Source organism: Falco rusticolus, chromosome 7, assembly GCF_015220075.1.
Source record: "Falco rusticolus isolate bFalRus1 chromosome 7, bFalRus1.pri, whole genome shotgun sequence".
Taxonomy (NCBI): Eukaryota; Metazoa; Chordata; class Aves; order Falconiformes; family Falconidae; genus Falco; species Falco rusticolus.
Genome location: NC_051193.1, coordinates 1,013,258 through 1,026,821, shown reverse-complemented (window position 1 = coordinate 1,026,821; position 13,564 = coordinate 1,013,258). Strand labels below are relative to the sequence as shown.

Here is a 13,564-nt window from a genome sequence, read left to right as displayed (position 1 = left end):
CGCATGGGGGGGTGCAAGGGCGTTTGTGGCTCGACCGGAGCGGCCGGCGGGCAGCCCCGGGGGAGGCGGACAGCCCCGGGGGAGGCGGACAGCCCCGGGGGAGGCGGACAGCCCCGGGGGAGGCGGTCCCGGCAGCCCGGCCCTAGCCCGGCCCTGGCCCGGCCCGGCCCCGCGGGGCCGAGCTGCCATTTCGCGGGCGTCCCTCCCGCGGCGGGCGGCGCCGCCCCCTCCCTCCAGCTGCGGGGCGCGACATGGCGGCGGGGCGGGCGCTGCCGCTGCTCCTGCTGCTGCTGGAGCCGGTGGCCGCCGTGTGGCCGCAACCCCAGGCCGAGCGGACCCCGGCGGGTGGCGGCCGCTGCCTGCTGCCTCCCCGCCGCTTCCGCTTCGCCTACGCCGCCGGCTCCGCCGTGGGGCCGGGCTGCGCCGTGCTGGAGGCGGCCTTCCAGCGGTACTGGGCGCTGCTCTTCGCCGCCGCCCGCCCGACCGGTGAGGCGGGGCGGGGGCTGGCGGGGCGGGGGGCTCCGCGGTCTCCCCGCGCGGGGGCGCTGCCGGGGCGGTGGAGCCGCTGGGCCGCGGCCTCACTGTGAAAGCCCAGCCCCAGAGCCGGCCTCGTTTGTTGTGGGGCCGAGCGCGGCCTGCGGGGCCAGCAGCCTTCGCGGGGGGCGCTGCGGCCTGGGGCGCGGCGGGGCCGCCAGCCGGGGCGGCGCGGTGGCCCTGGGGCCGTGCCCTGGCACACGCGGGGGAAAGTAAAATCCAGCCCTGGCTCGCACAGTGAGCGCACTACTTGTCTTGCCTTTGTTTCAAGGAGCTGGGCTCTTGCTGTCAAGAGTTTGCGCTTTCTGTCTCATTTTTTATCTCTTCCAGACCGCATTTCAGCTCCCCAGTGCTTCCTTTTACTACTTGTCTTGCCACTGCAGGGAGAGCTGCGGCCGGCGTTGCAATCGCTCCGGCTTCACCGTTTTCCACAAGTCTTGGCTCTTCCCTTTTCTAGCAGGTCTTGGTGTCCAGTGTGAAGCTTTACCTTGAGACTCTTGTTGCTTCATACATGTTTCTTCCGAGTACACATTTGTGCCATGGCGTCTCTGCCAAAGCTGAGCTGCTAAGCATCCAGGGGAGCATGGCTTTTCTGGCAGAGAGGCGGTAGCTCTTGGATTCATCCTGAAATTGTTGGGTAAGAAGAGGAAAGGCAAAAGCCTTGAGAGCCTGGGCATGATTTGGGCCAGGTTGTAAATGTTTCTTGTGCTCAGACTTCTTCATGATGGCACCCTTTGCATGTTTGGGATGAAATGCAGGAGATTCCCTGGCTGCGTTCGCAGGGGCAGGCACAGGCTGGGGAGCCAGCACGCATGAATGCTCAGTGCCTGCGTGGGTCTGCAGCAGCCTGAAGCACTATATCTGGGGAATGTGAAATGCTTCATTCATCAAAAAGAGCTAGTAACTCTGCTTCTGAGTGTTTTAAATGTCAGTGTGAACTCAGTCGCCGCTGATCAAAGCAGGGAAGGGTGGTGGCGTTGGAAGCCACTCTGTTTCATCTTGAGCACATTGTGCTTTGAGAAAGGCAAGTTTGAAATACTGAGAACAGTTTGGCTTGTTTTATTTCTCCAACTCTTACAAGTAGCAATATAAATAAATCTTGATTTGGGAGATGAGAAGACTCCTCTTGTTTCTCTTGCTGCTAGGAACTGAAGTTGAAACAGCTGGTATAATTATTCACATTTTCATGTTCTCAGATGGGAAATTTTGACCATCAAATCACTTGGAACAACTTTGTATGATCACAAGTTTGAACTCATACTCCTTGCTTTCCATACACCTGCTTTATGACGCTCAAACTGCATGATTAAGGCTTTTTTTTTCCCCTCTTTGCCTGCCTTTTTTTATTTTCACATGGGTGATTAGTAAGAACAGGCAATGGAAACCCTGGATGGAAGGAAATAGTTTCTATTAATAGAGAAAATAAATAGCAGAAACCATTTTCTGTTTCAGAAAGCTGCTCTGTCACTTTAACAAGTAAACAAGATTATGTCCAAACTGCATTCATCCTGGACTTCAAGTGTGAAAGCAGACTTAAGTTGGGAGGGATACATGGGGGTCTTTGGTCAAGCCCCTGATCAAAATGGGGTCAAACCTGGAGCTGGAGCCAACTTTGCAGTTGGGTCAAGCTTCTCAGGGCTGTGTCCAGCTGAAATTGTGATATTGCCAGGGATAGAGAACTGAGCCCTTGCTGAAGTGTTTGACCACCCTTAAGGTGAAGGACTTTTTTCCTTATCTCTAATAGGGATTTCCCTTGCTGCTTTCCCCTTGTCTCTTGTCCTTAAGCTGGGCAGCTGTGAAACGAGTCTGGGACCCTGTGTGGAACTCAAGCCATGATATTCCATCCCTGATGTCCTACTGCTGCTAAGCTGCTGCTATGATTGTGTTAACATCCTTACCTTCGGGTCCATGACCGTAATTAACTTGACACGTGCCTTCACAGTGCTCTCTGGAACCATGAGCTTCAGCCTTTGTGGTTGATGGGTCACTGATCCCTGCTGGGCCCATCTGCATTGCCTTCTAGGTGTGATAGTGGTGGTGCCTGCCTGCTCCTTGGCCAAAGAGGACATGTTTGGGTTTGGCAATGTTTCCCTGTGTGGGTTTAAATGCGGTGCATGGTAGTGGGACCAGTTCTGTCAAGGCTTCTCAACAGAATATTTTCCGTGTCTTCAGGCTTGAGAGTGGCTGCCCTGGTGAGCTGCTGTCTTGCCAAGCAGAGGGAGCAGGTCTTGCTGTGCTGGCGTGCCAGCTCACACATCTGCGAGGTTGCCTTGGCTACCAGCTCGTCTGTAACGGAGAGGAAAGCTCAAAACAGAGGGCTATCTTCAAGCCGTTTCTCTTCTCTCCACAGAGGTTTCGCCATTCCTTCATGGAGAAATCTGGGGGCTCTGGCTCCTTTGAGCTTTGGAGTGTGGGCTCTCTGCACTTCACTCAAACACTAGCAGTGCCATGGTCTGCTTGGTGCCCGGCTTCTGACCGGGCTCACTTAAAGTCAAACTTTTTATCTTCTGGTGCCCAGATTAAGCATTGGCTGTTCTTGGGAATACTGGTGGGGGTGTAGGCATGGACCTTGGCTGTGATTAGCAGGGCCCCACCCCACTAACCCATGCTCCTCCTGGCCAGAGACTGATGTGAATAAACCCATGCATCTCAGCAAAGGCTCGACACCTCTCTTTGGAGTTGAATGACTCCAATGAGAGCTCAGGCCTCTGCATCCTTGGAAGTGCTCCTTCATATAGGGAGGCCTGGCCAGAGCTCCTGCTTGGGGTCTGCACATGACTGGCTTTATTTTTCCAGCCATTGTGCTGGGGACCTGCTCTGCAGAAGGTAAAGTTGGTCAGGAGCCTTTCAGTGCTGGGAAGACCTTTTGGTGGCCTCAACTCAGCCTAGCTCTGTAGTATGCTTGGATTTATTCTCCACCTTTTTTTACAGGGTTTCTTTGCTCTTTCTAAGAAGTATGGGTAGAGTAGCAGAGCTCTTGGGTTCATGCTTTTTCCCCGGTGCTGGGAGAGTTTGGAAACATGAAGCTTTTCACCCTACCCCAGAGAATATTTGAGTAGTCCTGTCTGTTGCTTAGAGCAGGGGCTGGTGTCCAGGAAGCCTTGGGGGCTGCTGCTGGACCATACTCTGATGTCTCTCCTCTTTTGTATGCTCCTTTAAGCTTTCACTGCGAAGCCTTCCCTGGTAGACCTCTGTGCTGAAGGTTGGGATCAGCTCATGTGCTTCTGGTTGCCTGTGTTTAAAGAAGCCCCTGCTGAACACCCCTGTGCCAGCTCAGGGGTGAGGGAGGGGGTGCCCATTTCTGCCACGTGTTTTTAAAGAGTCCGCATACCCCTGCACCTCCATTGCCAGCTGGGTTGGGAGGATGGCAGTGGACTGGAATCAGGGGAAAGAGCCAGGATGGCGTTGATGTCCGTGGTCTGTGTCCTTTGCAGAGAAGGAGCTGCCCTGGGGGATACCGTGTACTCAGCTTCTTGTCTTTGTTGCCACACCGGGCTGCAATGGGTTTCCCAGCCTGGACTCCAAGGAGAGCTGTGAGTATTGAGGTTGGGAGCAGGGGGCAGTGACTGGAGTGGGAGTGCAGCTGTTTCTGTGCCTGTCACTTGGAAATAGCATTGTGCATCACATACCCCCAATTTTAGGAAAGCAGAAATTCTTGCTATTACTGAGAAGCTGGGGTAGGAAGGGAGTGACTTACCTGAGAATGCTGATAAAGCAGTGGAAGAGGTTTAAAACAGAAAGAAACCCAAAAGTTGGTTCTCTGGGATCCCAGGGTGCAGTCCTATATCAAAGCCTCAGCCTGGTGCTGCTGCAACCCCATAGCTGGGGCTATCATGGCCCATAGCAGAGTGTGATGGAGTGTGGAACTTAATGCCAGTGCTGGCCCCTCTGATGCTGTGTTTCAGATAAGCTGTCTGTCTCAGAAGGGTCCTTGCTGCTTTCTGCGGATGCTGTCTGGGGAGCTCTCAGAGGTGAGGTGGGCTTTCTGTGGGGCATTCCTGCTCTCCCTGCCTCAAGCCTATAGGGATGTCTCTCTGCGCCTCTTTCTATAGACTTATTTGTTAATTGAGCTCTGTTCCTTTGAGGGAATCTGTGCTGAGAAAGTGACTGTGTGTGGTTTTCTTGCAGGCCTGGAAACGTTCAGCCAGCTTGTTGGGAGAGATGAGAATGGCACGGTGAGTCCTGGCCTCATCTCCTGGGGGCAGTCAGCTCTCCATAATGCTCCTGTCTCCATGGGGACAGGCTGAGGATTGCCAGGGATGCTCAGGATGAGGGGGGTACCTGCAGCGCAGCACAGCCTTGCCAAGGGCCAAGTAGAAATTCACGAATCCAGCCAGATCCCTGCCTTCTGAGCAGGTAAAGCATTGCAGCAGTTTCTAGCTAGCTTGTGCTCTGGGCAGTGGGGGTACCCCTCCTTGTTCCGCCAGCCCTGCAGACAAAGGTGAGGCCGTTTGTCTCCTGCTAATGGCTGTGTTGTCCGAAGCCCTCCTTACTTCCTCCTCCTGTTCTCTACATGCAGTACTACATCAACAAAACAGAAATCGTGGACTTTCCCCGCTTCCGTCACCGGGGACTGTTGCTGGACACCTCTCGTCACTACCTACCCCTGAGAGCCATCCTGGAAACTCTGGTAGGGGGCCTGTGCTGGGAGACTAAGTGGTGTAGTTGGATGTCCCTTCCTCTGAGACAGCTGAGGGCTCCTTGAGTAGCCTGGAGGGCTTTTTGGGTTTTTTGTGTTGCTCCTTTCCACAGATCCTAGGAGCTGTCTGATGCATAGGCCACTGCATCTACATTTCATTGAGGAAGAGCTTGTTAAATCTAGGCTTTTTGAATAAAAACAGAATGCTTGTCCCTAGATGAAGCAGCAGGCTGGGGTGGGATGACAGCATAACCTCAATTCTTAATTTACAGATGTGCATCATGGAAAAATGCTTCTGTGCTGTAGGTCCTTCCCAGTGCACATGGCTGTGTTTGCACTCAGTGTAAGTTGCATCTGCCTTGTTTAGGTGATTTCTCAGCTCCCTTTGTAAATAGGATAAGGAAGAAAACCCTGAGGTAGCTTGGATTCCTGCAATCCAGATTACTTCCCGAGGCTGGCTTGTTTCTGAGGCAAGGAAAACCACTGACTTTTTCCCAGCCACATTAGACAAAGGTTGCTGGTGTTTCTGTGTTCATCCTAGGCAGAATTAGACTTCCAGGTCTCCACCATTGGCTCAGTTATAGGGAGAAGAAGGATTTTATTGTGAGCAGAAGTACTGTTGTCCCTTTGCAGCTTGCTGTGGTGCTGGAAAGTTTGAAGAGAGGTGTCTCTTGAATCCTGGGGAGCATTTAGGGACTCTGCCTAGTCCTTTTAGAGAACAGAGACCTTCTCTCCTTTCTGTGGCAAGCTGGGTGACCTTTCAGAAGGGACGGGCATGTTCATCTTTGTTCCTGTTCCTTCCCAGGATGTCATGGCATACAACAAGTTCAACGTGTTTCACTGGCACATTGTGGACGACCCGTCATTCCCCTATGAGAGTATGACCTTCCCAGAGCTCAGCAAGCAGGTAACCCACCCTGATCACCATGTAGCACCCAGCCCAGGGCAAGCAGATCCCTCCTTCAACACCTGAGCGAGGCACTGAGATTTCTTGTGTTTCCCCAGGGAGCCTTCAATGCCATGACCCACGTGTACACAGCCAGTGATGTGCAGACAGTGATCGAGTACGCCCGGATGCGTGGCATCAGAGTCATTGCAGAGTTTGACACTCCTGGGCACACCCTCTCCTGGGGTCCAGGTGAGGAGCAGACCCTGCCTGCTGCTGCTGCTGCCGGGAGAGTTGTAGCTGTACTGGGGGGAGGAAGGGGATCTGTAACCTGGATTCCAAAAACCAGGTGTGAGCAGCTGTGCCCCATGGGCTGGCTTTGCAGAGGAGCAAACCATCGTCTGGAGGAAGCAGGACCCAGTCATCCAACTTCTGGAACAAAATCCAAAGGGAAAACATTTCCATCTCTTCTTGGGTCCAAGCTGGGTGATTTGTTTTGGGGGAACATCTGCTTTGCCAAAACCAACATCATGGGTATTGCAAGGATCTTGGGTTTAACTGGGGGCAGAGCTGACCAAGCTTCCTCGCTCTGCACAGCTGTGCCCAAGTTACGCTGCTCTCTGCTCCAAGGACTGCAAGTACTTCCTCTTCCATGTCTGGAAGTGCAAGAAGTTCCAGGGAAACATTGCCTTGTCTTTCTCTCTCCTTCCCCTGCCTCCAGATGCCATGGCCTGCACTGGAGTGTACCCTGTGTGTGTGGCTAGAGCCAAAACTGTGACTGCCCCTGCTTCCCCATCTGCAGCAGGTGCATGGAGCTGGGAGAGCATGCTGGGGACTGTGTCAGCATTACCCTTCCCCGCAGCTCTGTGTGGTTTCCTGTAGGAATCTGCCAAAAAAAGCAGTGAGGCCCATGATGAGAGATACCAAGGGGAAGGGTGGAAACCGTAGTGTTCTTCTGGGATTTGGTGTCTGTGTGTACTGTCCTCAGGGGGGTAAAAGGGGTGTCCTGCCTAAAAGGCTCAAGCTCTGATGATCTCACCTGGTAGTGCATGTTGGGGCAGCAGTGGATGTGCATGGGGGGAGCACAGGATGAATGCAGAACACTGATCCCTCCCCAGCAGGTCAGGCTTGCTAAGCCAGAGATAATTTTTCTGCTGCTGTTTATGCCTTGTGTGCCATGTGTCTTCTGTCCCCTGGCAGGCCCTGGGCCATGCTGAGAAGGGTCCAGGGGGTTATACAGGGTGATATGGCCATGCTCAGCCCCTTCGTTGCTGTCCTGTGTTTGTTACGACCCAGGTGCTCCAGGCCTCCTGACTCCCTGCTATTTGGACAAGGATCCTTCTGGGACCTATGGGCCCATCAACCCCATCCTTAACAGCACCTACCAGTTTGTGACCAGTTTGTTTAAAGAGGTCAGCACTGTGTTCCCAGACTTCTTTCTTCACCTTGGTGGCGATGAGGTGGACTTCACATGCTGGTGAGTCTGAGATCCGTCTGGATAGGAACTGGGGAGAAGTATCTGGTACTGGAGTCTCAGCCCATTGCTTTTTAGTCATGATCATCTGCAAGTCTTTGGTGTCCTGCTCCCCCAGGCTCTGTGTGTCAGTGCCCAGGGTTTCTGTGCTTGTGGTGATGCTGGTTGTGGGAAGCTGCTGTGCCGGTCCAGCCACAGCTCTTGGAATGCCTGGGCTAGCCTTGGACCAATGTGAGGAAGGACTTGGCCATGTCTTGGCCTTATTCCAGAGGTCGGGCTGCAGTGCTCTTATTCTCTTCTCTGTGGTACACAGGAAATCAAATCCAAAAATTCGTGCCTTCATGAGGAAGATGGGCTTTGGTGAAGATTACAAAAAATTAGAGTCGTTCTACATCCAGAGGTAAGGACTGTTGTACCCTGGACCTGCAGCTGCAGTATGTGACCAACACAAATGTCTTTTGCTGTCCTGGGGACACCAGACCTCCTTTTTAGGAGCATGCCCATTTGGGCATGTCCCCCTGACCCCAAAGGGAGTAGCCTAGCTGCGTTGTATTGGGAGATTGACCACAAAAAAGCCCGAGGCTGAGGAGAAGCAAGCCCCATAAAGGGCTGTGTTTTCTCCCTTCCCCTTCAGAAGTACCTTCACATCCTGCTGTGGGTGTTGGGAATATTGGTACTGCTGTTTTGGCTGCAGCCAGCAAAGAGAGGGAGTGTAGTCAGGATAACCCAAAACTCAGTACTACTTCCACTCCAGGCTTCTGGACATCATCTCTTCCCTCGGCAAAGGCTATATTGTGTGGCAGGAGGTGTTTGACAACGGAGTGAAGGTGAGAGCTGCCTGCTTTCCCTAATGCAGTTGCCTGTGCTGGAGTAAACAGTGCCAGCATCCCAGCCAGCCACACTGGTGTGCTCTGGGGGTGCTGTGCTGGGGCTGGTAGGGTGTATGCTGATATGGGACTGGGTTTGATCTTGAAATGGTGCTGCCAGTGAGCTGCCCTCCTGGTGGTTTGACTGTGGTCAATGGTCTCTGCCCTCCAGGTCCTTGTATGTACACCTGCAAGAGGCAGGTTTTAGCCCTGCCTGGGATACTCTGCAAATGGACTTGTCCCTTCCTCTGTTGCTTCTGCAAACCAGATGGGAAGTGGCTCAAAAGTCAAGCCAAAGTCTGCCTCAGTTTCCCTTTGTTGGGAACAGTGGATGGGTCAGGGCAGGTGCTTGCAGGGGGGAGGTGGTACTCTTGTTGCTGCACTGATCCTGTGCATGGTGTTCACATGTGGTCTTCAGGTGAGGCCAGACACCATCATCCATGTGTGGAAGGAGAACCCCAAACCATACATGGAGGAGATGGCAAATGTCACCAAGGCTGGCTACCGGGCTCTGCTCTCTGCACCATGGTATCTCAACCGCATCTCTTATGGGCAGGACTGGATGGCAGCCTACCAGGTGGAGCCCTTGAAATTTGGAGGTGTGTTCCTTTTGTCTCCTTCTCGTATGGCAGCTCACTTGCCACTTGGAGGTAGCACCAGGGCTGGCTGTCCTACTAATCTGTTCTCACTGCTGGTGTGAAGGTGCTTGAGTAACTGTGTCCTCGGTGTTTGTGCTATGTCCTGTTCTCTTGCTGCCAGCAGAAGACAACTCTGCTCTCCCCTAGCCCAGGGTTTGAAGCGGGGCCTTCCAGACGGGCAGGTTATATCCTCTGTAGCTGAGCTGCTCACTGCTGTTACAGGCATCTCTCTGGGCAGGGCAATAAGTCACCCTGCTGTCTTACAACACCTCATCGCCTGAATGCTGTGTCCTCTGGCAGGTAGCCCTGAGCAGAAGGATCGGGTGATCGGCGGAGAGGCATGCATGTGGGGTGAATACGTGGATGTCACCAACCTGGCCCCCAGGCTCTGGTAAGAGAAGCCATGGGGAAGTTAGCTGGAGTCACCTGGGGCAGGGCTCGGGCCCCTTTGCCACTGAGCAGCGTGTGCCAAATGCTGTGGGTTTGGTCTGCGCATGGTGCTTGTCCCTGTCCCCTGGCAGTGTCTCCGTGCTAGTAACAGCTTCACTGAGGCTTGAATGAGCATTTGTAAGACTGTAACGTGCTCCTGTACAACTTGATGCTGCAACCAGTATGTGTCTTAATGCTGGTCACTGTCCTGTCACCCTGGTCCACTCCTGATCCACATGTGTCTAGGAGCGGATCTTTTGATACACGGAAGCCATGCGCTTCTGTGTGCTGAGGGATGTTGATCAGCAAGGTGGGAGCTCAGGGCTTTGTGTGAGAAGGTTTTGACTCCTCCCTGACCCCACTGCTTCTGTCCCTTGTTCCTCAAGGCCAAGAGCTGGGGCCGTAGCTGAGAGACTGTGGAGTAACGCGACTGTCAGAGACCTGCAGGATGCCTACGTGCGGCTGGCCGACTTCCGCTGCAAGCTTCTCGGGTAACCGTCCCTCCTTGCAGCTGGGTGCTGGCTTGTGGGGACAGTGCCAAATGCCACCCTCTCTGGGGTTCAGTCTTTGGGAGGGCAGTGAGGCTGAAGTGGGCTTTCCCTGGTGCAAAATGACCCTTGTTCTTTAAAGTCCCAAGCTTTCCTCCTGCCTCTGTGTGGGCAGAGCTTTGTGCAGTGCTGGAAGAGAGCCCCTGCTGCCGGCGTGGGCTGGTGGCTCTGTCAAAAAGGACTTCGTGCTGAGGAAGGGGGACCCGTCAGTTATTGCCACCTCTCCTGCAGCACCAGTTTCCCCAGGAAACCTGCTCTTACCCTGTGCTCCCACATATGAGCAAACAACCAAGTATAAGCGCAGGATGAAAGCCGCTCCCTCTGTCACATGTGAAGTGGGGCACCGATGGCCACCCTGCACTCCTCTAACCACTCCAACCTGGGCCATGGGCTCTGCTTGTGCCCCCTGCGTAATGCCATCTCTCTGCTCTTTTCCCAGGCGTGGTGTCCAGGCACAACCTCTCTACGTTGGATACTGTGAAAATGAATTTCCTGGGTTTTGAAGGGAGAGTCCTGCTGCCCTCTGTCATTGTGCACACAGGAGGAGTGATCCCCCTCTCTCTCAAAAGCTTCTGGCTTGGCAGAGGGCCCCCTTCCCACCTCTGGCTTCTGCTCTTGCTTTGTTGCAATGAACCTTTTTTTCTTTAGTGTGCACTCTTCACCTCTTTTTCTATTTTTATTTCTTTAAATCTATAAATAAATTACCTCAAAGAGGAAAAAGGTGCATTTTCATGCTCAGCTGAGACTTGGGAGACTGTGCGAGGGTTATTGTTAGCAGGAGATGGGTAGGGCTTGCTCCAGAGGTGCCAGTGAGGAGCATCATCCTGGTGGCTCCAGAGCTTGCTGGGTGCCTGCCTAGCTGGATGAACTGTGTTTAGTCTCTGCTACTGTCACAGACTCCATCCCTGCAGAGAGTAGGTGATGAGAAGGTGTGGGGTCCCCCAGTTTTTTTCACCTTGACCTCCCACTGTCCGCACTGGTGGTGGGACAAGACACTGCTTGTGCCAGAACAGGTGACACCCCACCTTTTTTTTTTCTTCTGTGGCCTGTGCAGCAGTGGTCAATGCTGTGGTGTTGCTTCCTGTCCTTGTCTCTCTCCTCTCTCTGCCTGTGTCCAGACTGGAGGTCTGCTTGCAAGCCACCATCTCTGCTGCCCCAAACCCTGTCTGCTGCCGCCATCTCCTCTGGCTTCTCCTGAAAAGACGACACGCTGAAGCCTCTCCAAGGAGACCTTGCAAACCTGCTGAGTGGTGCATGGATATTACGGAGTCACTGCTGAGCTCTTCAATCAGCCGCCGCCTCTGCTCAGAATTTGGCCAGCCAACCTGTCCTGCTCCTGCTCTGTGTCCTTGAGGTGGGGAGCTCAGCTCCAGGTCTTCTACATCCAGAAGAGTTTGGTTTGGGTGGTATTTTCCTTGGAGAAGAGACTGGCAGTGCTGCTGTCCCGCGGGCTGGGACAGTCATGGTTTGTCTTCTTTGATGGGGCTGCCACGGTGTTCAGCTCAAAGTGGGGCGTCTGTCAGGGAGAAACCCTGGCTGAAGGGACTGTTGTGCAGTGTCTTGGTCTTAAATGTGAGACCTGCTGTTATGACTGGAAACCTTTTACTATTGAGCTTTAATTCAAAAATACCAAATTAACTTTGAATTTAAAATACTCAGAAATTGTCAAGTCTTGCATTTCTTTACTGTGAAAGGATACCCAAACACTGCTCCTCTGAAGTGGTATCTTAAAGGGCGGGGGAGCAAGACTCTGGAGCCCAACCACCCTGGAGCAGGGAATTTTAGCCAGATTTGGGGGAAAGAGGGATATTTTTTCCCCCTACTCAGGATGGGAGGGGAAGGGCTGCCTTCCTGTGCCCTGTTTCCTGGGGGAAGATGCTGCTCTGATTCCTCCAAGTCTGTGTGGGAAACGTGTGCCCCTTTTCTCTGTTGCTTTGGTTATGAATGCTGTCCTGGTCCTGGAGTTAGGGCTGAGTGGAGGGAGCCGGGGGTGCCCGGCCGCCTGCCAGTCAGTCCTGGCCAGTGTCTTAAACTGAGTAACCCAAAAGACCTAAATGGTGCTTCCTTCTGCTGCGGTGTCAGAGGCTGTCAAATCCTAAAGAGCTCCGAAAGCCTGGTGTAATTAATGCTCCTTCCTCCCCGCTAGACCTGGCACCAGCAAATGCTGATCAGAAGCTTCTCACCCCTGTGAGGACATGTCATGCTCCGACCCAAGCCCCTGCTGATACCCCGCAGTGTCCCTGTGACACCAGTTAGGGCTGGCTTTGGGAAGCGGTGCTCTACAGCGCACGTGCCTCAGGTACTTGTGGGGCAGAAGCTTTACCTTGGGGGCCAGGCTGCTGGCCTCCAGTGCTCTACGCCCAGCCACTTGCTCCACCTCTGCGTGGCTGCCACTGCTGTGCCATTCCCGCAGCTGTGCCAGGGCAAGGACAGCCGGGATACCATCATTTGCTGATCAGATGCAGCGCTTAGGGCTCAGATGGGGTGGCAGGCACAGAGGAAGGGGGTTATTAACACCTCCTATTTTTTAAAGCTGTTTTTTTCCCTTTTCTTCTCACTAGTGCAGCATAAATTAGTACCTTTGCTGGGTGCTTTTGTTGCTGCAGGGAGCAGCTGCCGGTGAGGCTGGGGCAAGGGGGAGCTTGGCGCTGAGGAGGGTGCTCTGCTCCCGGTAGGGTGCTCAGCTCCCAGGGCACTGCTCTGTGCATGCGGAGGGTCTCTTCCCTGTCACATGGCAGCTCCCTGTCCTCACCCTGCCTGTCCCCTGGCTTGCTGGGCTCCCTTGTGCCAACAGCTGGGTGCAGGAGCCTGCAGGGCCTGAGATACTCCAATGCCAGCGGGGTGGCAGGGGGGGACACCCTAGCCCGGCACCTTCCACCGAAGCCTGCTATTTACAATCCGGGTTATATCGCCCCAGGGCTCCGCTTCCAGGGGCTCTGCACCAGCATCTCCCCAAAACCACCGCCTCGGGGGCAGCTTGGTGACGCTGTCACCCTCACAGAGGCTGGGATCCCCGTTGGCGGGGAGGGAGCACCCCGCTTTCCCCTGCCGCGGCCTCGCTGTGTGGCCCGTTCCTTCCAGAACATCTATTTTGGTCGTGTGGAACTTGCCGGGGAGCAGAGAACAGGCAGCGTGTGAATCACTCGGGGCCAACGGGTTTAAAAATAAACCCAAGCGGCGGCGAAGAACAGCCACCAAACCCCCGGATTTCGGCAGGATTATGCTCCACACCTCCAAAACCCACCCGTGGGTGCCCACCCTGGGCACCGTCCCTGTCCAGTGGGTTTTATTGGGACACACTTGCATAGGTTTGCACATGCTTGCAGGCACTTACCTGCAGCTGTGTGCACTTGCTTGCATGCGCATGGGTGCTTGCAAACATGTGCACCTGTGCACATGCTTGTACACATGTGCATATGCACGCTTGCAAACACATGCACTCATGCACATGCCTGCACACACATGTAAATGCATGCATGAACACACATGCTTACATGCCATTGCACAGGCTTGCAACACAGGCATGAAGCTGCATGTGCTTGTGCACACT

The 13,564-nt window shown here is 54.1% G+C and overlaps 1 protein-coding gene across 2 annotated transcripts; it reads left to right on the top strand.

Annotated features, from left to right (window-relative positions):
- The first annotated feature begins 230 nt into the window (after positions 1-230).
- HEXA (hexosaminidase subunit alpha) lies at positions 231-11,672 on the top strand. 2 transcript variants are annotated; one of them, XM_037394721.1, is made up of 14 exons: positions 231-486; positions 3,969-4,067; positions 4,440-4,505; positions 4,663-4,709; positions 5,054-5,164; positions 5,979-6,080; positions 6,179-6,311; positions 7,356-7,536; positions 7,847-7,933; positions 8,288-8,360; positions 8,818-8,998; positions 9,338-9,428; positions 9,853-9,957; positions 10,454-11,672. In XM_037394721.1, exons 1-14 carry the CDS (start codon positions 252-254, stop codon positions 10,515-10,517), a joined length of 1,575 nt encoding a protein of 524 aa, XP_037250618.1. In that variant the 5' UTR covers positions 231-251; the 3' UTR covers positions 10,518-11,672. The 2 variants fall into 2 exon arrangements, with proteins under 2 accessions (XP_037250618.1, XP_037250619.1); XM_037394722.1 differs by lacking the exons at positions 231-486; positions 3,969-4,067; positions 4,440-4,505; positions 4,663-4,709 and adding an exon at positions 4,761-4,890.
- The last annotated feature ends 1,892 nt before the right edge of the window (positions 11,673-13,564 follow it).

What these genes read in the sequence shown, in the direction of transcription:
- HEXA (XM_037394721.1), top strand. Translation starts at nt 252, where the DNA reads ATGGCGGCGGGGCGGGCGCTGCCGCTGCTCCTGCTGCTGCTGGAGCCG. An exon ending in GAGTCGTTCTACATCCAGAG is followed by an intron (nt 7,934 to 8,287) that starts GTAAGGACTGTT and finishes CTTCCACTCCAG; the next exon opens with GCTTCTGGACATCATCTCTT. An exon ending in GGAGCCCTTGAAATTTGGAG is followed by an intron (nt 8,999 to 9,337) that starts GTGTGTTCCTTT and finishes GTCCTCTGGCAG; the next exon opens with GTAGCCCTGAGCAGAAGGAT.